The following is a 22,504-nucleotide window of genomic DNA, read 5'->3' as shown; positions in this document are numbered from 1 at the left end:
ACTGTTACAGATTTGAATGCAGTTATGCCATGTATTAGATTCTCACAATCTACCGTGTATAAAAATGCAGACTGTCCAGAATTTTGTAAATAAAACAGCATATCCAGAACTGTGCAGTGTAGTTTACGTTCAGCCTCTGTTGATATTAGAACTTTCCAAGAACCAAGATATTTTGCATGAATATTGCTTGCAAGGCGAAAAAGTTAACTGATATATAACCAGAGCCCACCATACCACATTTATGTTGGTAATCCAGTACTACGTGCATACAGTTATGTACCCTGTTGCTGCCACAGTACCAATTGATGACCTCCCACGCCATCTCAATATTACAAAAAAAAAAAAAAAAAAAAAAAAAAAAAATCTGCATACTACTGAACAATACGATATATGTTTACCATTATATTTAAAAATGTTAAGTATTCCTTATCAGACTCAATTGCTCCAAAGTGTACATGAAATTTTACCATTTATAGTCATTACGTAAAAAAAACTAATCCTCTGCGCTTATGATTACCTTTTACACGCAGTTAAAAAAAGGCCTAGACTTTAGGGCCTCCCCTTCTCCCCTGTAGTTTTGCAACTTTGCCTTTCAACATTTCACTTACAGTTGCCGATATGAACACATCCAACAATTATTTTAACAGCGAACTTCAATTAATGAAACTGGCACATTACTACTGTGCCAAAGTACAGTTCCATTGACCGCCTACATTTTATGGCCTGATAAACATCTAACTACTTCTTTAATAAAATTATCAATGAATGAAACAGTTTGGCATACTATACATACTTCGCTGTGAGAAACAACTGTTTTATGGAACGCTTACATTTTATGGCCCTTTCACAGAAATAACTAACAAACATTCTTGTAACATCTGACCATTCTTTAATCAATGCAATATTCCCTAGAGTTCAAATTATCTTTCATGCAGTCTGATGCAAACAGAAGAGTCAAATACATAACACTAAAAATGTTATTACTGTAGCCATTCAATTTCACAAACAAGCATGAGTTACATTTGTACCAAGTTTCCAATTCTTAATGTGCATAATATACAACTGTGTTCAAGTATTAAAAACGAGAAGAAAAAAAACAGCACTAATACAATAATGTTAAGATACAAAAAAGGGAACCTGAGTATAGCGGTATACCCGGTATAGGCTTCATATCCATTTTGACGCAATGATCATTTGAGAATCAATCTTAAAAGAAAATAAGTAAATAAATAAAAACGAAAAATTGACCACTAATTGTAGATTTAAAAGTTATGTCATGATGCCAACACTGATGCTGAAAGGTGACCGCTACACAATAATCATGTGAATTACGAACCATCCAAAACAAAATTCCAAACGGGAAAACCCACAAACATCTAAAAGCCCAACTTAAAAAAAAAAAAGACAAAAAACAAATACTCAATTAAAACCACAAAACTCCAAATAGAATATAACCACACAAAACCAGAATGAACCCTGAAAACCACAAAAACAAAACCACAAGAACAGCCCCTCCCCCCCAAAAAAAAAAAAAATAAATAAATAACCACCAGAACCTGACTACGTGCACCTCTTTTGTGCAATAAAGCTGGCTACTGGTGGTGCTCACTGCACTTAAATGGGTGTACAGAAATATTTACAATCTTTCACTCTAAATAACTAAATATACAAAAAGTTAACCCAGTCACTAAGACATACTGCCACCGTTTTAATATTTTTTTTGGGGGGGAGATATTGCAGTGAAAGTGGTAGTTTATTTTTATCCCCTTCTCTACCACGTACCTCAAGTTAAGTAAAATTATTCCTCATGAGTAGCAATGTCATCGAAGTTAAAGGGTTAAAATCTTTGACCTAATACATGTTTACAAATAATAGTCAAACCAAATATGCAACCACATCTCTTACATCTATTCCTGCCTCCTGACCTTTATTATTTTTCCCACTGTAAATCACAGGGAAACGTGATTTTATTAATGGAAAATATCTTAGCCTCTTAATATAACAGAATTTGAAATTACTCACTATATAATGTACAGTTCTCAAGTAAAGTCTCCCTGTGGTATGAGGTGGTGTTGCCCTCTCCGGCAGTGTTGTTTCCATTCGCAGCCCCCCGTGGCCCGTCTTAAAGACCCTTCTTATCCAGCAGGTGGATGTACAAGGCCATTTGTGAGTAAGAAGGACGTACCAAGCTGGAACTGTCTTGTGTTGGTAGGAAATGGTACAAACAAGCAAGAGGTACAGCAGTCTTGGGCAGAACCACAAGCAGGAAGGGAACGTCTTGTTAGGTCGTCGGCAATACCAACACCTGACAAGGATCAGTTGCACATCAAAATATGCTGACATATCTTTGCCATACTTATGGAAATCAATTTAATCTGTTCACTTCACAGACAGGCAGTGATTCACTAATATATGATAACCGAAATAGCAACTTAAATTGCTTAATAAGCTCATGCTCATTACAAAGATTTAGAGTACGTCAATCATTTAACTAAGTAACCATCCCCGGTGTCCAACTCACCTGGTATAAAACCATATCAACACCAGTCATGATCTTCAGTGCCTTCCACGGTGAAGATAGCGGCGACAATAGAGCATACGATGAAGTAGAGCAGAGCACTAAACCTACAATTAAACACAATAATCAGACACAAACAAGTACTTAAATGGATCTTAACAGCAGTGATTAATTATAGTTTGGTCGTGCGTTTCATTAAAGTGCGTTTGGTTGTGAAGCATAACAGAAAATTTTACCCAAAAGACCCAAGAGAGCTACATTATACCAGACCAATTAAAAGTACGTAAGTAATAATCACGCGAATATGAGATTCTTTTAAATCACACCGATTAAAAAAAAAAAAAAACATTTTTGTGAAAGGATGGTGAAACTTCTTTGCTGATTTTTTTTCTGCTGAAAAGTTTGTTCAATTAAAAAAAACTGGCCCTTACCTGTTTAGACTGTTTGCAAAGCGCCTTATGTGCTATGACAGCATTATGGGAGTTGTGGTTGTGGTAAATGGCGGGGATGAGGCTTTGTAATGGACCCCGATCTCATACAAATCATGATACTGTAGCTGCAGCGGTAAACTGAAAACCACTTCAGTGACAGCCTTTGAAACATTTCCGCTCGCTCAGCCTCTCCATCTGACACGTACTGATAAACCACGGACACCCGTAGTTTTGTACGGACAGTATCTTTGGACCTAAAGAAACTGCTTATGGTACAATTAGACTTAAAAAATTAATAACCCTAATATTTATTTAGGGGCAGAAATCCCGTAGTAATTTACTTATCTATTTATTTTTCTAAACGACTGCTGAGGGTTCGTATCTGTAAGTACTTGGGTCGATCAGTGAGGGCAAACAGGTCATTAGCCAAACCATCGTATAGCGCCATACGTATAGCCAGGGGCGGATGGGTAGGGAAGGAGAGGTTGGGAGCGGGGGGCCATGGGGGATGAGAAGGGGACACGGGAGGTTGAGGAGGGGGGCATGCGGCTTGAGAAGGAGGGCATTGGAGGGTTAAGGAGGTGGGACAGGAAGGGGATGAAGAAGAAGGGTGTACTTATCTTGACCATGCACTCCTTTAAATTGGTGATTGCTACTCATTTTTCCTTCAGAGCATTATCTTACCAGCACACCATTTTGCACCAAATTTACACGAGAATATGAACACACTGAGTGAATGCAAATACTGTATAGTGTATCGTGGGTGAGAAGTTATAGTCAGTTTTTGTTAATTTGCAGTCTCCTAATTGGAACGGACATTCAACCGTTGCTGTTACATCCAGGTTCCCATTTCCTTTTCTTTTCTTTTCTCGTTTTTTCTTTTTTGTTTTTTAAATCTCTGCATAGGCTTATTACGACCACTTCCCTAAGGCCACACAGCTGCACAGTTACTACTTCGACACTGATGCCCATCGTCCATACTGAATGGACTGGTATATTGGTATTTGTGGGGGTGTTTTTGTGACATGTCGGCGGGTTTTGAGCACGGTCAATAAAGACTGTTTTAACGAAATTCAGTTCCTCAAGTTGTTCCCTGCTCCAGTCTGTGATCGAATTCACATTACTTCAAACAGCTGACGACCTAACCAATCAGCCATCACTGTACTGTATTTCAGGGTGATTCAAGGGACAAAGGGGAGGGGGGGACATGAGACAATACTTGACAAAAGGAGGAAACAACCCTCACTGAAAATATGACGGGGAAAAAAAAAAAAAAAAATTCTCATCTACAGGTGCGGACAAGGATCCACTGCGCAGCAATATGCAGTATAAGGAGTTGCAAGTACTTCGCCATGGGGCCCAAGCAAGAAGACGGCTACCCGTGCTTGACCTTCCCGCGATCATGTGACATCCCGAGTACTACAGGCCTGCTTGACCCCTTAACTGAGCCCCTCCTTGGACCCCTTGAACCCCTGCATGACAGTCTGTGTAAACACCTGGACCTTTGCAATCCTGATGTCATCAACGCCTTCACTTTCTATAAGGCGCTTCCATCCCCGAGTAAGTGCTTGAGATTTTCCTTGTGTTTTTGTGCTCAATACAGAATGGAGTTTATCGACTTGCATTTTATCCAACTTTTCCCCAACATTGTGCGTTACCCTCTGAATAAACGTCTGAATCTTTGTAAACCTAGAATCCTCTCACCCAAACTCTTTTAATCGGATTCGGAGTTGCTTCGGATATATTGTAGCATCTCAGTAGTTTCTTGTATGTTACAAATGCAAACTAGAGTTACATGAAAACGACATAACATGCGAAACATTATTCCGGCGTAATATGGAAAATAACAAGGAAAGCGTGAAGCGAATCCTGTCCAAGCAGAAATCGACCTTTATCCAACGAGAAAGTACTTGTTATTATCTCCCTTATGCTCCGTGTGTTCGTGTGCTTGGCCCTTTCTGCCCGAGGACGTTGTATTTTTTTCTTCCCACTGTCTCAAGACGATTTTAATCAGCTTAGGAAAGATTTTTGAGGCTGAGAAGTGTGAATGATGTAACCTTCGTAAACAGCGTCACCACAAGAGGTCGCCAAAATCGTCCAGAAATAAATAAAATGCATTATTATTATTATTATTATTATTATTATCACTGCCCATTGATGTTAAAATTGTTTTTGAAAGCTCTTGTATTTAAGGGGTTACTAAGGTAGGCACAATTTAGCTACTCAACACAGAAACTAAAATTGTCTCCATCTGTTCCATTATTTTTGTATTTGTATTTCAGATAGGGTTAAGAGAGGCCTTCTTCCCGACAACGAAGGAACTAATGGTGGTGGCGGAGAGGACTGTGTGGCTCCGTGAGAGAGAGGGAGAGAGAGAGGGGGGGGGCTTTTATAATGATGATGATGCAAATGAAGATGGTGATGAAGAAGAACAAGATGATTATGATAGATGATGATGAAGCAAAAGAACACGAAGACGTGGAAGAAGAAAAGAGCAAGAAGAAATATTAACATAACAACAATGAGAAAAAGAATACAGTAACATAAAATAGAAATTTTGAGAACCAGGCAATTACCAACAAGTAAATATATAAATATATAAAAAATAAATAACACCGTTCCTAACTTGTGATGGAAATTGTCAACTTTAGGGATAAAATGCCTGAAAATATTACACATTCTTTTATCATGAATTTTTACAACTATAGTCATCACTAAATAAAGATGGAGAGCGTTATCATTTACTGAAGTTTGTTACCAATGTTTATTTGTTGAGTGTGTATGTAATTGTGTTTCTTTACATTTAGTTATTTACGTTCGCATAATGTATATAAGTTTTCTGTCTTACAGAGCGATTACAGTTTCAACGCCACACTCCATACTGCCACATAGGCTACACAATGTGCAGCTTTATACTGCAATATTTCACACACACATACACACATTACAACGCCACATACTACCGCACCTCACACTGCTGCTACACCTTTAACTGCCATATTTCACACTGACAAACCACACACTATCACACCTCACACTGCTACACCATACACTGCCACATGTCACACACATCACATACTACTACACCTCACTCTGCCACATTACACACTGCTAGATTTAAAATGTCACTTTCACCTCACACTACCATCCCTCATAATACGTACCATACCACACTGTATCTTCTCGTATTGGGGAATCACAAATGCAGCACTGGTTGCACTAAACTATACTGTAATGTTAGGTAGTGTTTTCATTCACTTATCAACACTTTCAATACGAAGACGTCTTATAATCAATTCGTACTATCTCCTGATGGTTTTATTCGGCTTGGGAGAGACACCGCACTGTTAAAGCTCCATAGCACCTGTTTGTCACCGACTTATTTTGTAAACAGCTGGCCAATATCGTTTTCTACGTTATGTGTGCTAAGGCGATGTTTAGAATCACTTTCGTAACATAGAAGAGCACGGCAAGGTGTAATAAGCTAAATAAATCGCTTAGGAAGAGCTATTTGGGAACTTCCTTAACCGACGGGAAAAGACAGGCCACATTACGTAGCTCAGTTCTCGTGTGTTGCGGGAACGGCTCTCCCTGGTATCATTTTCTGCTTCCAAAAACCTGTTATGTTTTATAGCACTTGCCTTTTTACGTCCGCTCAGTATGGTTGATTAGTAAGTTCATGAAGCAGCCAAGAAGTCTTCACTCCACAGGCGGAACCGTCCTAGTAACACAAAAGAATACAGAGCGCAACATACCCCCTCCGTGGTCCAGTCCTGACTCGACTGATTGTTTACGGTTGTAAGGTCCTATATATAAACTCCTTCATCACCAGGATCTTACAAAAGTCTAAGAAAATCGTCCGTTGGCAACAAAAAATAGAAATGTGACGTCCTCGAGAGCTGTCATATATGTCATTTTAATAAATCTTTGTTGAAGAGATATGGAGCGATGTCATCCTACACTGTTTCAATAAAACTCTGAGTGACGCTTTTTTTTTTTTTTTTAGCATTAAACACCAATTGACTGAGATGAGATAGCGAGAGAGGGGTGGAGGGGAATCTGCTAACGTTTCAGTTACTCATGTAATTCTGTAGAGTTACCAGTTTTCTTTGAATACGGCAAGTAAGAGAAAGCATAACTTTAGCATCAACTAATGTAAATATTGCTCAAGCTCGACTGCCTACATAATTGATGAGTATGGTAAATAGACTATAGATGGATGGATAGATAGACAAAAGGATAGATAGACAGAGATAGACAAATAAACACAGAAAAAGATAAACTGCGAGAGACGAGGAAGCAGTTCAGTTATGAGCAGGTCATAAGGAGCCTGAAGGTTAATACTGCCATCACCTAGGCTACTCTCTCATGACCAAGAGAACTCTAGAATTCTATTCCACCTGACATCAGAGAGATATTCAGCTGAGAGTGAGACATGGTAGGCATGAGTCAATAATATAGTATGCAGGAAGATGGACACATGAAATACCTTGAAGGTGCATGGCTTATGGATTAGCAGTTGTCGTTAAAATATTAAAATCTCCAACCTGAGAACGTCTTATATGTCTATCCCATCTCCAAACGATTTTTTTTTTATTTAGAGAGACTTATTGTACTCAAGGGGTAAATTAATGGTTTCTAAACCCCTCTTCAGCATGAATAAAAAAAAAATCGCCTGAAAGTACAAGGAATGAAATAATACGTTCTCGAACTGAAGGTATTAAGTGGGATAAATCGTTAAGGACGAGTGCTAAAGCATCTATTAAGCCGACGAGAATAGAGATCGTGATGTCGACTGCTGAAATGGGAGAAATGGAGTTCCCCCGACCTAAGCCCTGTATTGGACTATATAGCCCCGCTAGGGTTACAGGAGGGAGCTACCCCTCCCGGCACGGCAGCCCGGGCGAGGCTCGAACTTGCAATCCCCCGATCACAAGTCCAGCGTGCTACTACTGCGCTACTGCACCCAACACCCATTCCTTAATTCATTTAGTCGAAGTGTAGTATGTAAATTAAATCGCAATGGGAGAGGCGTTACGGAATCTCCCAAACTACTTAGAATACGGCCGCTACTCCAGCAAGAATGGGTCCCAAACCAGCAGCATCCGGAATATACACCACCCTATCCTCCCTACAGCATGCACTGTTTGCAGTTGGGGACTATACCCTTTCCACTCTAACGTGACCAAACTTGGCATGGCTCCATCTTAAATGCCGAGTCGTAACAAGAACGTGGCATCAGCATGTGAAAATCATAAGTGCTCTGGAAAGGATGTAGAGCCAAAGCACTCTTTTTCCGCCATTGAGCTACGCGAACTTAGCAAAACGTAGAATATCTGAGCAAAGTTTATGTGAAAAGTGCATAGTAACTAAAGGAGAATTTTAAGACACTTCTCTGGTTCCCTCAGCTGTTACTTATGGTCTGGTGTCACGTGAGGGCTGTGGGGATCAGCTCTCTGTTGGTGTGTCGTAGGTGATAGGACTTTTGGAGTAAATTCTCTAAAGTATTTCCAGAGTTCAATACATAAAAAGTAGCTAACAAACCAAGCCCGTATTCTCATCGGCAGGGGATGCTCCGTAACACCTTTTCCTATGCGATTCATTTTATCACACCTTATACTGTCCTCTTTGCTACATATATCCTTCAAACATCACCATACTGTACATAAATAACGTAGAAAAGGATATTAACCACCCATATCCAAAACTAAATCGCTAAAGAATAGGTGTTAGGGAGTTTCCTTACCTGGAGAGAATACAGACCCAAATGTGTTAGCCTGAAATCTCAACTGTTGACTATAGGGACCTAAATCGTGCGGAGAAGCATTGCATTTTGGCCTGGACTGGTTCATGTACCGTAATGCAGGGGTCAATAGTTCCTTTACGTTCCTCCGAAAGTGCTTCCACCCTAATGAGTTCTGCCAAAACCAGTGAGTAATAGTAATCTTGTTTCGTGGATTCAGTCTTTATGATGTGGAAAGGGGGAGGTAAATTTGTTTGCGTACTGTTACCACATAGTTCACGATGTTTCTCTGAGCTAGGGAAAAAATAAGGCAGTTGGGTTAACGTTGTGGTGGAGATAATCATGCGTAAGACACATTAAAATAGTAGTGGCTGGGTTGCGTTGTGAGGAAGTAAAAAAATCTAGGACAACACATGTTGAAAGCACGTGTGGTAAGATAAAGCCTAAAGCAAATAAATAAAATAAGTGTTTCGACTGTGGAATTGATACAAGTATACCTAAAACACAAAAATAAGTGTTACTGACGATGACCACTATTACTATTTTTTTTTTTTTGGGGGGGGGATGGGTGAAAATAATCATACTTAAAACTCATAAAAACGATAAATGTGGCGTGAATGGGGTTGTGATGAATGTATTATGCCTGAACTACTACTTGGGTTGTGAAATAAATACGGTAGTTATACATAAAATACACAGAAAAATAAGTGTGATTGGACTGATAAGTATGCCTAAAAACTTATACAAATTATGTGGGGCTGAGTTTGGATAATATACCTAAAACCATCCATTCCCGACACCCCACGAGAGGCGTACATGTCTGTGGCTTGGTTATTCAGTCCCGACATTAAGGCGAGGATGACCAGCTTCACTTGCCCCTGAATGGCATTATGTGGGCTCAATCCAGTTGGAGCACGTTAATTCATTAAACCACCAGCTGTCATTTGGTTATATGGTTACCATCCAACGCAGTATATGGTTTTCTGGTTTACAGGAAACCATTTGGCTTGTCACTCAGTGTAGAGCTACCCGAAGGCAGCGCTACATCGAGTGAGTGAATGGTGAGCGTCCCCACCTACGACAATAGACCTAAAACAGGTACTAAAAAATAAAAAAAATGTGAGCGGGTTGGGTTGTAAGGAAGACTATTATGCTGGGTTATGATGTAGATAAATATTCCTGAAACATAATTTTAACTGTGGATGGGTTGTGTTGTGATGAATATTACTATGCCTGAATAATACATTTATTATAGTAAAATAAGAGTGACTGGAGTGAGCTGCAAAAATGTCATCTATGCCTGAAACGTATTAAAAATGAGTGTAGTTGTGTGAGTCGTAAACCTAAAATACAGGCAGAATAAATTAGTGTAGTTGGATAGGCCTACGTTGCAGATTATAGAGCCTGCAACACAATAAAAAAGTGTGATTAGGATGAGTGTCTAGGAAGATATGTATATCTAAACGCAAACAGAAAAATAAGCGTGACTGGACTGCGCTGGATGCAGATGTGTACCTAAAACACAAAGAAAAAATATATATATACCAAAACAGATAACGTAACACATATACCTAACATACATAAAGAAAAATAGAATATGTGGTTGGATTAGGTTGGGATGAAATATTCGTAAAACACAAGATATGGTCAGGATATAATGTCTTCAGAAAATAATAAGTAAGTAGTCCTCGGCTCACTGTGTTCCTTTTCATAGAGCCAAAAGATTGATTAGCTTTATACTCCTATTTTACAGTTTTGTCTTGCATTTCCTTATCAACCCTTATTAGTAGTGACGTCACTTGTATTATATTCTTGCTATCTCCAGACGATTTGATTCAGCTTAGCAGAGATTTTATTATTATTATTATGTGAAGGGGATAGATAAAACCTTCACTAATCCCTCCATTCTCCTAAGCTGAGAAAAATAATCTGGTAGAAGTAAGAATACATGAACGACGTCATCGTAAAAGGGTGGACTATTTTGGTTTGCCCCAGGCTCACATGGACGCGAACCCGGTGGACTGCAGGCTGTAGGCTCACTTCTGCAGTCCACCATCTTCTCTTCGGTGGACAGGGGCGGAGCTAAGGGGCGTTTGTATAACTAGGCAGATCCTCCGACTGGTTGTATCAGTGCCACCACGTGAAGGCGTCACTCTCTAGCACCAAATAAGGGATTAAAAACTCTGAATTATAGCACACACACACACACTTCTTGGATAACAAAACACGAGTTAGTCACACAAAATAATATCAATTATTTCTGCTATATCACAATTCAGAGTTGATACATACAAAACCTGCATATATCTATAATCAAGACACGGGAGAAGAAGTCCATCCGCTGCCACCGCTGGAAAAAAAAAAGAAAAAAGAAGAAGAAAAAAAAAAAAGGATGAATTACTGTAGAAAATGACTGTTGGAAGATTTATACCTCATTTCGAAAAGCTGTGTAGTAGTAGTAGTGGCAATAATAGTGGCAGCAGTAATAGTAATATTTGTTGCAACTCAAAGCTCATGTTTTTTTTTGTTTTTGTTTTTTTTGCCGGGTAGCCCCATCGCCCTGCCATATTGGAGGCATCCATCTCCAGCAACAGATGATGCATATACTGGGGAGAACGATTTCGGCCCGACTTGGATCCAATTTACTGTATACGTAAAGAGGGTCAAAGTCGGGCAGAAATGGTTATATCTCAACAGCTTTTCTAAACTTAGGCATAAATCTTCCCTTTGATATCAAGGTTCGTACTTGGGTCAGATTAGAACGCTTTGTAGCACCTCTTCCCTTGCGATTTATTCTGCAAACTACACCTTCTTATGCTGTGGTATGTTAACTTTTTTTTTTACTGCATAAATAACATAGACATTAAAAAAAAAAATAAAATAAAATAAAGAAATATGCTAGTCAGGAAGAAGTGTTAGTGAGCTTCCACAACTGACGGAAATATGCGAAGTGGAATGCAAGCCCCTGATTTTTCTTTTCTCTTGTTCCTTTCTTCATCTTTTCTTCTTCTTCTTCTTTCATTTTTCGTTTTCTTCTTCGTCTTCTTTTACTTCTTCTTTCCTTTCTTTCCTTCTTCTTCTTCATTTATTTTTTCTTTTGTTACATAAGGGATGTCTGTGGTTAGTAGAGATGGTCAGCCTGCAGGCCACAATTCGAAGCGCAAACAGCATCCATACAGCACAGCCAAACACGTTGCATCCTCCTCAAGGGCTTCACAAATTACCGCCAAAATTTTGTGAGTTTCCATTCCGCATAGCGATTTATGGTTTCAAAATACGACCCTAAGATACAATATTGATGATGTTTTGACTAAGTACATATTCTATACCTTAACGTAAAAAGAAAAGAAAAAAATTGCCTGAAAATTGCTAACTCAACTTGTACTTCCCATACTATAAAAATTCTTTATACTTAAAAATCAACATTGTCCGGATTATTATTATTATTAATCAATAGGCCTTATTTCTAGCCACACTGGAGGGTTCATAACATCCCTTCCTCAGAGATTCATTGTCAATTACATGTTTTTATCTTTTTGTACCTTACTGACGAAATTACATCGATGCTAGAAATGTGAACAGAGAGAAAAAAAAATAGCAGTAGTTTCAAACCCAGGCTCATCTAAATGTGAACCCAGTGGACTGCAGGCTGAAATTCCCTCCTTCCTGCAATCCACCATCCTCCTTTCTGGGGACAGGGAGAAAGTCAAGGGACGTTTGTATAACCAGGTAATTCCCCCACCCCCCCGGCCATATCGGTGCCATCTCGTGAAGGCGTCACTCTCCAGCACCTCAAAAGAGAAAAGCTGGATGAAAAATGAACAATAAATCGCTAAGAGAAAGGTGCTATGAAGCTTCTCATGCCACTCAGAATAAGACCAAAATTCAAATGCAAACCCAAAATTCCATTATACCTCAAAATCAGACTTACAGAAAATCAGCCTAGGAAAATTATATTTCAAAAATCTCCACTCAGAGATGAAGGCTTAAGAGGATTAATTCACTAATGGACTAACCAGCCATCAATGAGGCACGTTCTGCTCTGCTCCTTTGATGTTTTAATTATTTATATACATACGTAGGTAGAAGATTAAGGGATTATTTCATGAGCTAGACCTAAACAGATCATATACCCCACCTGGGGTTACAGCAGTGCGCTGCCCCTCCCAGCAAAGGCAGCCACCCGAGCAGGGCGCGAACTCTCGACCTCGTCATCTTCGGTCCCTGCCACTCTATTCCTAGTATCCTTTCCCTGCTTCCCTTCCATCTTCTCTCTTTTCAATTCTTTCACCATTTACAACGGACGGTGGAAACCAAACAACCACCCCATACGTGTTCCCTACGTGTCAACAGGTGGGATGGCAGAGGGTAAGTGCCCCTCCCCGTAAAACAAATAACTCAAAAGTCAAACGGCCACTCCTTACGGGATTATGGCGTCTGACTATAGACAGATAGGTAAGTAAATAGATAGGCTTCAATATTTTGGTTTAATTTCTAACACCTCAAAATTTTATTCTGGAAAATTAATCGTACTGAAATGGCTAATATATTCCTCGTCATCCCACGTTCTTACAACTTTACAAAGCTCCATCATTTATTTATTTATTCACCAATAATGTTTTATATTATTTACTGATTTACGTATGCATATATTTATGTATGTATACTTATTAATTTCTATACTTCTTTACATTCGCAGTACCTGGGCTCTCTGTTGATGGCTTCTAATTTTGTATTCCTAATGCCGAATCCTACTGATCCTCCCAAACTACATATAAATGGGTTATGATGATGATGATGATGATGACGATGATGGAGAATTTCAGATGGTGATGCTGAAGAGTGACTTACAGAAAGTCTGAAACAGAGGATCATATTACATCCTACTACACCCTTGTCCCTACACTCTTCCCTATTGAAAGTAATCCTTTCAGAACGTAAGAAATTTTAACTATTTTATTTTTGCTACATAGAGTTTACTGATCTTTTTTTAAAGCTATGTGAGGCTTTTCGTCCTCAAAGGGTTAACACAAATCACACGCTAAAATAAATTCCCTCAAACAAGATATTACTGGAAAGATTATAAATATGTACATACAATTGGAGTTAAAATACGGTACCAGTAACTGATATACATACACAACAAATTCCTGCTCAAAAATAAATAAATTAATTAATAAATAAAATAAATAATAAAAAGAATGGTAGAAATATCTGTAAGAAATCTTCACTGGTCCACAAAACAGTACCGGTACCAAAATATAAAAATGTATGGCTCATTATTCGAACTCTACATACTGATATAATAGAAAAGTCGAAAAAAAATACAGCACGGAAAAAACTGGTCGAAATAAACAAAATTACTGCTTGAATTTAAAAACAAAGTTATTGTCTGTTACAAAGTTACTGGACTAAATGAAGGTATAAATTTTTGATCGACAGAAATTTACAAATCTGCCGGCCAATATAAATTACAGCAACAAAATTACCAGTCGAAATAAAAAAAAAAAGTCTGATTGAAAGAAAATTAATGGTCAAAATAAATACGAAAATACTCCCTAAAATGTATAAACAAATTACTACTAAAACAAAAGAGAGATAACACGGTGGCTGGAACATGATACAGTAGATCAGCATCCTGGTTGTCTGTAGAGGATGTGAGAATAATAATGAAAACTAGTTAAATCCTGGCTACGAGAATTTAGGCTTGTACAGCATGAACCAAAACCATCTTGATTACTTCTTGCATAACCATTAATGCAACCTGGAAAACTGAACAACAAACTTAATATAATCTCTTAAATAATCCGTCCCTCCTATAAAGTTAAAAGTAAAAGTCCTGCAAAGTAAAAAATAAATGTGAATTCTCTACTAAATTTTTCATTATATCTTCTTTAACACATTTTGGAAAATGCACGGCATACTCGAATGAACTCTTCTATAATATTAACAAATCACCTTTGCTGGAAAAAATCTTGTAAATCGAGAACACACTTACATTTCCCCAAACTTTCTAGAAATAATTCACACACAAAAAAATGTCATTAAACATGGATATGGCCCTTTCAGGTTATTTTTTTTTATCCTTCCTTGCACCCCCTAAAAATTCTGTAAATCGAAAATAAACTTACATTATCCATAAATCCATCGTCTTTCTATCTCCCTAGTAGTCACAACATTGCATTCTAAAGAGATATAAAGGATAGCCCGGGAAATGAGCGCCAAAAATCAAGAAATTATTTTTGGGTAAATTCTGGGCAATAAATTCTGTATCAATATGGGTCCAATTATATCCGATACGGAGCTGTTGTTTCTAATGACCTTATGGATGCTTTATGTGGAGCACAATTTTTGGCCTATAATGTTATCAGTAATTGTAGTTCCGTAATGGCTGGTAAATGAAATAATGATGGCAAAATAATGACCGATATAATGCTGACAAAATAACGGCTGAGAAATGATATAATGTTGGAATGCCTTTATTACCCAGAATGCAGGAGGCCATTTTTACGTATAGTTGCCAACAATTATAATTCCCTACGGTTGAGAATTTGACCTATTTTGATACAGCATTTGTAACTTTAAAATTCGTCGAAGAATAATCCTCTTGAACTCTGACCTACATTTCCTGGGGCATCCTTAAACTAGGCACTTAGTGGTGGTTCAGTTCTCACTCATTCACAACCATATACTGTAGTAGTGAAAAACAACAGCAGCGGCAAACAGCAACAACAACAAGAACAACAACATCATGAACAACGTGTACAAAAATAGAGTCACTTGGTGTTAGGTGAAGATCTGGAAGCGTGCGTGAGGCAAACGTTTGGAGAGGTGAACGTTTGTCAAGGAGAAAAACGTTTGTGAGACACGTTTCTGTTTTAAGACTTTTCTGATTCTGGGATACATTGTTTGTGAGGCACGTTCTTGACTTTAGACGTTTTGGATTTCTGATCACCATCTGGGAGGTGCATGCCTGACTAAGAGAAAACGTTCGTGAAGCACTAGTGTCCTTTCTAAAAAATTTTGATCTCCGATAGCCGTTTGGATAGGAGGTGAATATTTCTCGGGGAAAACGTTTATCTGACACTTTATTTTATATATATTTTCGATCTCAGATAACGTTTGACAGGTGAACATCTGCCTGCGAGAACACGTCCGTGGCTCACTTTGTTTTCAGCAGTTTGTAATCTTGGACAAACGTTTGGAGAGGTCAACAACGGCCCTGTAAAAACTATCTGTGGGTCACTTTTTAAATTTGTTTTTGATCTTGGATAACTATTTGGAGGGGTAAAGTGCTGACAATGAGAAAATGTTTGACTCATATTTAGCTTCTTTTGATCTCGGACAATCCAGAGACTTTTTTTTTTTTTTTTTATTCAGCCATTTTATATCACAGGGCAAAAATCTGGTGAGACGATCGTTTGCTTAGGGTAAAACGTTTGTGGAAATGCCTCCAAAGTTTTTTTTTTTTTTTTCCTCGGGATTTTTGTCAATTCTTCTGATATGTTGCTAAACTGATACTGATCCCTTGGGCTGATGTGGGGATTTTGATGACTTGTGACAAAAAAAAAAAAAAAACAGGAAGTCTTCGATACTAGTCGCTTTTTTCTTTTCCAACTTTCTTTTGGTATTACCACCTGAATACGGCGACGTCTTTTTTTTACTGGTATATTCTTGCTTCCTCCAGACTATTTTACTCAGCTTAGGGAAGACATCTTGCGGTGTGGGTAAATGAAGACTACACCCTACTCAACGAAGTTGAAAAGCCCCTGATAAGCTGGGCAAAACCGTCTGTTGGTAGAAAAAAAAAAGTAATCTGATTGCACGTATTAAGTCTACAGATAATCACAGAAAAAATGTCTCAAGTTCCATCGCTACTTGTAAAGTAGATAAGCCAATTCCTCAAACTGACATGAAACCTGTAGGGTAAAAGTTGAGATATTTTGAAATGCAAGCCCAACTTATATTGAGGACCACCTGTATCATATTTTTCTGTATTTCTTGTTATGTGATTTAACCCCTTCAGTATGACGACTCTTTTTTTATTTTACTCTTACTACCGCCAAACGATTTTATTCAGCTGTGGAAAGACCTCGAATAGTGAAGGGTTTAATGGAGACAATTCTAACACCTCCACAACCAGACCTCTCTCCCAAGTTGACACGTCGTCTGCTGGCAGGAAGAATAAGACATAAAATCCGTCTTTACATTCAAGGGGGTAACATGGCAATCACCACTACTCTGATACATACTCCTTTATGAAGAAAATGCAGTGGGCAGAAGTTGTCATTATCACTACGGAAAATGTCAGTGTAGGAATGAAGTTTGGAAACCTGAGCAGGAGCAAACCCTTCATATCCACGGTAACTGCACACCACTTGCCACTCGACGAGTCTAGGGGTCGCTTTCTCGTTGTATTAGGAGGCCTTATTTGCACATTTTCTTTACTCATTTATTCCTACATTAAGTACGTTATACACTCTTGGGATGTATTTTAAAGTGTTTGTTCAATGTATGGGGTTTTTGGTTTTAACTATATTCACGTTAAATGGCGGCAATGACCTTTGACGTTGCTCCGCCAAGACTGGGTAATGAAATACACCAGTCAGGCAAGAAGCTGTCATTCATTCACTCTGAAGTCTACAGCCACTCCGGACACTGTACCTTGATAAGTTGGCAGTAATCCCTGATCTATGGTCAGAAACATGGCAGGACAAAACTGGTGACAATATCTGAAGCAAACCGACCACGCTATTCACGAAATTAAGATAATGCGATTTTGACTTTTCTGAACCTGAGGAAACTAAAAAAAAAAACTAAAAAAAAAAAAAAAAAAAAAAAAAATAATGAGACTGGTGTGTCTGATCCCGGAAGTGTTAATATTCTCTTCAATATTTGTATAAATGATGCTGATATTTAAGTGTTAGAAGTAATACGGTACATAAAAGAATACAAAGATGTTATGTGCATGACAGAATACTAAGGCAAAAGTGCTAGAAAACCTCCTAACCCAACGAGAACACTGGCCTATAATAATTTGGTCTAAATCTATATACAGAACTATTGTACTTTGAAGCTTGAGTTAAATTATAATGTTCAAGTCAATAGTACTTTTATCTCTCTACAATGAGGAACACCTGTTATTAATCTTTTTTCTGCATATACAATGTCTCAGAATTCACGTCACATTTACAGTTAACCATGGCACGGTAAGTACGTGAGTCAGCATTGGTATAAGGAACGGAATGCCCATGAGCCGATTTGCACTGCCGAGCTTGACTTACTGTACTTCACTAACACTCTCGATATTCTTAGGCGAGCCTTCAAAAGTTTGAGGTTTGTTTTAGGGAAGAGTTGTTTCCAGGTGGGTTCACTACACTCCCGTAGGGATGCTGAGGGCCAAAAACACTGGACCCAAAATGCACTTGCAGTTTCGGTATGATTCACTCACATTTTCCTGGTATTTGGAACTTAATGAGCATTCTTCCAAGTGTTATTGCAGGCCAGTTTGATACACTCCCCTGGGAATAATGAAGAGCCATTATCCTCGACAGTACCAATGACAGGTCACTTGTTGCATATAGGCATTGCTACTTTGTCCCCTAGGAATGATTAAGAACCATTATCTTCATGTGTGCATGTTTGCAACAATCTTACACTTGCTGCTTAGCTATGGATAATGCTACACTGTCCCCTAGGAATGATGAACTGTAAGCCTTGACTGCGCAAGGATCCAACATTGGGAGCCTGAGCTTGTTTCCACAGGGCACAGGCAATGGTGGAGCCTGTACTATAAATTCACTCCGAGCAGCATTTTCTGGTGTCTCCTCACTGTGTCAATCAGTGGCAGTTCTGGCATGGACAGCATTTGGCAGTTGGTGTCTGTGTTGTTATCCGTGACATACCCACTTACAAGGCCAGAGTATTCCTTGAACTTTAGTGAAGCGTCCCTTCCCTTTACTTTCCTAGCACCGCAGTCTTCATAGTATTCGTCTCTGAGGCTACGCAACGCTGCAACCTCATCCGCCATTCTCTGCTGTCCAAATTTGTGAACAGCCTCACGATGGCGAGCTAGGAAGTGATCGTACAGCAAGACATCAGCGCTATTGAGTTCCCGCAGCGTCTGTAGCGTCCTTGGATCCATCTTGGGCTTCACCTCCTGTCGGCGCGCATTCTTGGTGAAGACGACAACATCATGTGGGGTCCAGCACAGCAGATGCCGCATAAGGACAAGTGATTCGTCCATGAGTTCAGAGATCATGACCAGGTTGAATTGGCGATCCAGGTCATCGATGGCGCGTCTCAGGTCCACCACGGAGAGGTTGTCAGGGTAGCCCAGGTCAAAGAGCATCTGGTTCCTGCCGAATTTACCTCCATATCGGGGCAATGCCATCAGGTCCTGGAAAGACAGAACAGGGTGAGAGTTTATGCAGTGATCAAAATAAAGATGGACGTGTTCTGAATGTAACAAGATTCTAGAAATATGGAACAAAGGAGATATTATGCAGCAGTCACAATAATAATGGAGGAGTTTTAAATATAGCAGCCAGTTCCTTGAATGACAGAACAAGGGGGCAGTACATACAGTATTCAATACAATGGAAGAGTTCTGACTGTAACACTCGCAGTTAAAATATGCATAATTTATATCCATTAAACAATTCCACCCACCCACCCACATCTCTCTGTTTCATAATTTCCTTGACACTGATAAACAGAACATTACGTATTCAGCTGCACAGAACATAAAAAGTACCCATCTATAATACCATGTGCCTGACCTGTATGGGTCTGTCGCTGAATTCTGAGAGTTGCATCCCGTAGGCGTAGTTCATGTGGAAGAAATTGAAGAGGGACTCATATAGGGCAGCAGGGTCCCTGACGATGGTGATCCAGAAGGTGTCATTGTGCAGTACGGTGCTGTGCTGGCCGGGGTTGAGGCGGGTGTGTAGCACGAAGAGATCCACCTTCCCACTGGCAGGTAACAACCACTTCGCCACCATTCCACTCTGAGGACATCAAAAGTGTTAATGTTGGAAGAACTGATCTCAGTTAAAGCTTGCTCTAAAAAAAAAAAATACTCTACTGCCTAAACAACAGCTTTCTCTATTGCCTAAACAATAATTTACTCTACTGCCTAAACAATAATTTACTCTACTGCCAAAACAATAACTTAATCTACCGCCCAAACAACAACATACTCGACTGTCGAAACAACACAGACAATCTTAACAATACTGCCAACACACCAACCAATTTGCCACCATCCCACTTTCTCAGGACATTGCAAGTATTAGTGTTGGAAGAGTTGACACCATTCAATTTCTACTCCTGTATATAACCACGACAGTCGGTCTTTCCTAAATGGTCTACATAAAGAGAATTAACCACACTATATTAAGCTACAAGGGCAATCAACCCCACTGCATTAAGTTAAGCAGAAATTTTAATCACGGTGCATCACGCTACACCGAGTTTGGATACAAACTGGGGAGTGAGAGCAGTGTACTGAGTCAGCAAGTCAAGCGCTAGATTCAGAATAATTAACTGATTCAGACTAAATAATTATACAAATATCTATCTACCGAATCTATCTCTATCTATCCATCAATCTACCTACCTATCCATCCATCTACCCATTTATCTATCTATCTATTACGTATGTGGTACCTGATTATACCTATGAAGCCATGTTCTATCACCTCTCCTACAACACCTGTTGGGCCCGTCTTATAAGAGGAGAAAATCAACTGAATATAAAGGGAATCTATTTTTGAGGGCAGAAGGAAAGGCTGTCTGCTCTTCCTCTACTTTACGGTACCCTATGGAAATTTTTGCCTCCCTCCTCCATCACAGAAAAAGTACAAGGAAAACAGGAAAAAAAAAAAAAATCCTCTACTCTTCTTAAGCAACTTTTTAGGTGGGATTATCAGCAGAGAATTAAGATGTGATGGAGAGAGAGAGAGAGAGAGAGAGAGAGAGAGAGAAAACCCCTTTGCCGCCATCCTGTTTACAAAAGGTCTTCATCCTGTTTACGTAAGATATGCATGTGGTTAGCCCTCCCACACATGACAGCTGTATTACACATCGGGGATAAGAAGGACTCTGTATATAAAGTGTAAAGTAGGCATCTGCTCGTTTGCGAAATAAGTAAATAAATGACTAAAATATATAAATAAAATAAGTAAATAATTAAACAAAACATCCTTTGAATCAATATGTTAAGTGAAAAGTCGGCATCTATTCGTAGGTAAAAGAATAAAAGAAATTGCTGGCTGTGATATCTGTGGTGGCGGTGATAGATACTGTACAAAAAAAAAAAAAAAAAAAAAAAAAAAAAGTCTACCGTTAAATGTACACGAAAATACCGGGTAAATCTAGCAACGGTGAATAAATGTCGGCGATAAATGATTTTATATAAATTCTAAGATCATCCAAAGAAGCATCAGTTAAATATAAGTAAGAGTAACGACAAAAAATAATTCTACGTAACAGATAAAAGCAGCAATTAAATTAAAATGAGAATTGCCATATACCCACATATAAAGGCTGGGGTAAAGAAAAAAAAACTACATAATACGTCATGGAAGAGAAAAGATTAATTGAAATCCATGAACCCGTCTAAGATGAAATCAGTTAATACATCTAAATTTGCGTTCACGGCAGTAAATGATACGAAATAGCAGGTAAGAGTAGCGGGTAAAGCTAAATAAGAAATAACAGTGGCAATGATTAAAAAAAATACTACTACTACTACTACTACTCATCATCATCATCACCATCATCATCATCATCATCATCGTCATCCCGTACACCCATTTAAAGATGAGGGCAATATAAAAAAAAACAAACAAAAAAAAAAAAACAATAAATTAAAAATGACATCCCCGTGCTGAAGGTGTTAATAATATAGAAAATAAACACCACAATAAATCAAAAGTTGTCACCACCCACGTACATGGAAGGGCTGTGGGTTGCCGAGGTAGTTGCCGGCGGTGGGGAGGGCGAAGGTCAGGTTGTGTCGGTAGCCGTAGCGCAGGAAGATGTTCTGGTGGGGAAGAAGGGGAGTGTTAGACGATTGGCAGACGACTTTATTCAGCTGTCGGGGAAGAAGGGGGTTGTTAGACTGAAAGACGATTTTATTCAGCTGTACGGGAAGGGGGTTGTTAGACGATTAACAGACGATTTTATTCAGCTGTAGGCGAAGGAGGAGATTGTAGACGATTGACAGACGATTTTATTCAGCTGTAGGCGAAGGAGGAGATTGTAAACGATTGACAGACGATTTTATTCAGCTTCAAAACTTCAAAAATGTCATGATTAATACCATCTGTAATCACTTGGAAATAATGACGTCTCTTGGTTTACTTGACACCATCAGATGATTTTATTCAGCTGAGAGAAATCCTATCCACCTAAAGCTTAAAAACTATCATGATTAAAATCGTCCTTAACCACTTTAGTACGACGAAGTTACATTATCTTACTCCTGACACCACCAGACGATTTTATTCAGCTTAGGAGAGACCCCGTTGTGGTGGGGGAGTTAGTGAAGGCTACATCTAACCCCTCTAGTTCGAAAAGTCTACCCTAAGCTGAATAAAATCGTCTGGAGATGGCGAGAACAATATACAAAAAAGTGTCATCGTATTAAAGGGTTTACATTATTATCTCCAGTCTTTAATTTCATTCCTTTATTCATTACTTTCACTCCTTTATTCATTACTTTTATCTCTATTTTTATCATCAATATTAAGATTAGAGCAGAGGGCCTGAAGAACCAGTGCCCACACCTTTTCCTCTGACTTAAGA

At 38.8% G+C, this 22,504-nt stretch overlaps 1 protein-coding gene across 1 annotated transcript in view; it reads right to left on the bottom strand.

Moving 5' to 3' along the window:
- Positions 1-18,027: 18,027 nt before the first annotated feature.
- Positions 18,028-22,504, bottom strand: part of LOC145411564 (galactosylceramide sulfotransferase-like) — a 48,266-nt gene continuing 43,789 nt past the window's right edge. Inside the window, exons 4-6 of the mRNA XM_080281571.1 lie at positions 21,651-21,740; positions 19,474-19,701; positions 18,028-19,091 (exon numbers count right to left, since the gene is read on the bottom strand). Coding sequence (XP_080137697.1) covers positions 18,483-19,091; positions 19,474-19,701; positions 21,651-21,740 — 927 coding nt within the window. The 3' untranslated portion in view covers positions 18,028-18,482. The remainder of the gene's footprint in view (positions 19,092-19,473; positions 19,702-21,650; positions 21,741-22,504) is intronic.

This window comes from Coenobita brevimanus, chromosome 90 (assembly GCF_032717465.1).
Source record: "Coenobita brevimanus isolate Jiangsu-jjx chromosome 90, ASM3271746v2, whole genome shotgun sequence".
NCBI lineage: Eukaryota > Metazoa > Arthropoda > Malacostraca > Decapoda > Coenobitidae > Coenobita > Coenobita brevimanus.
Note: the sequence above shows the minus strand (reverse complement) of the source record. Positions and strands in the feature narration are given on the sequence as shown.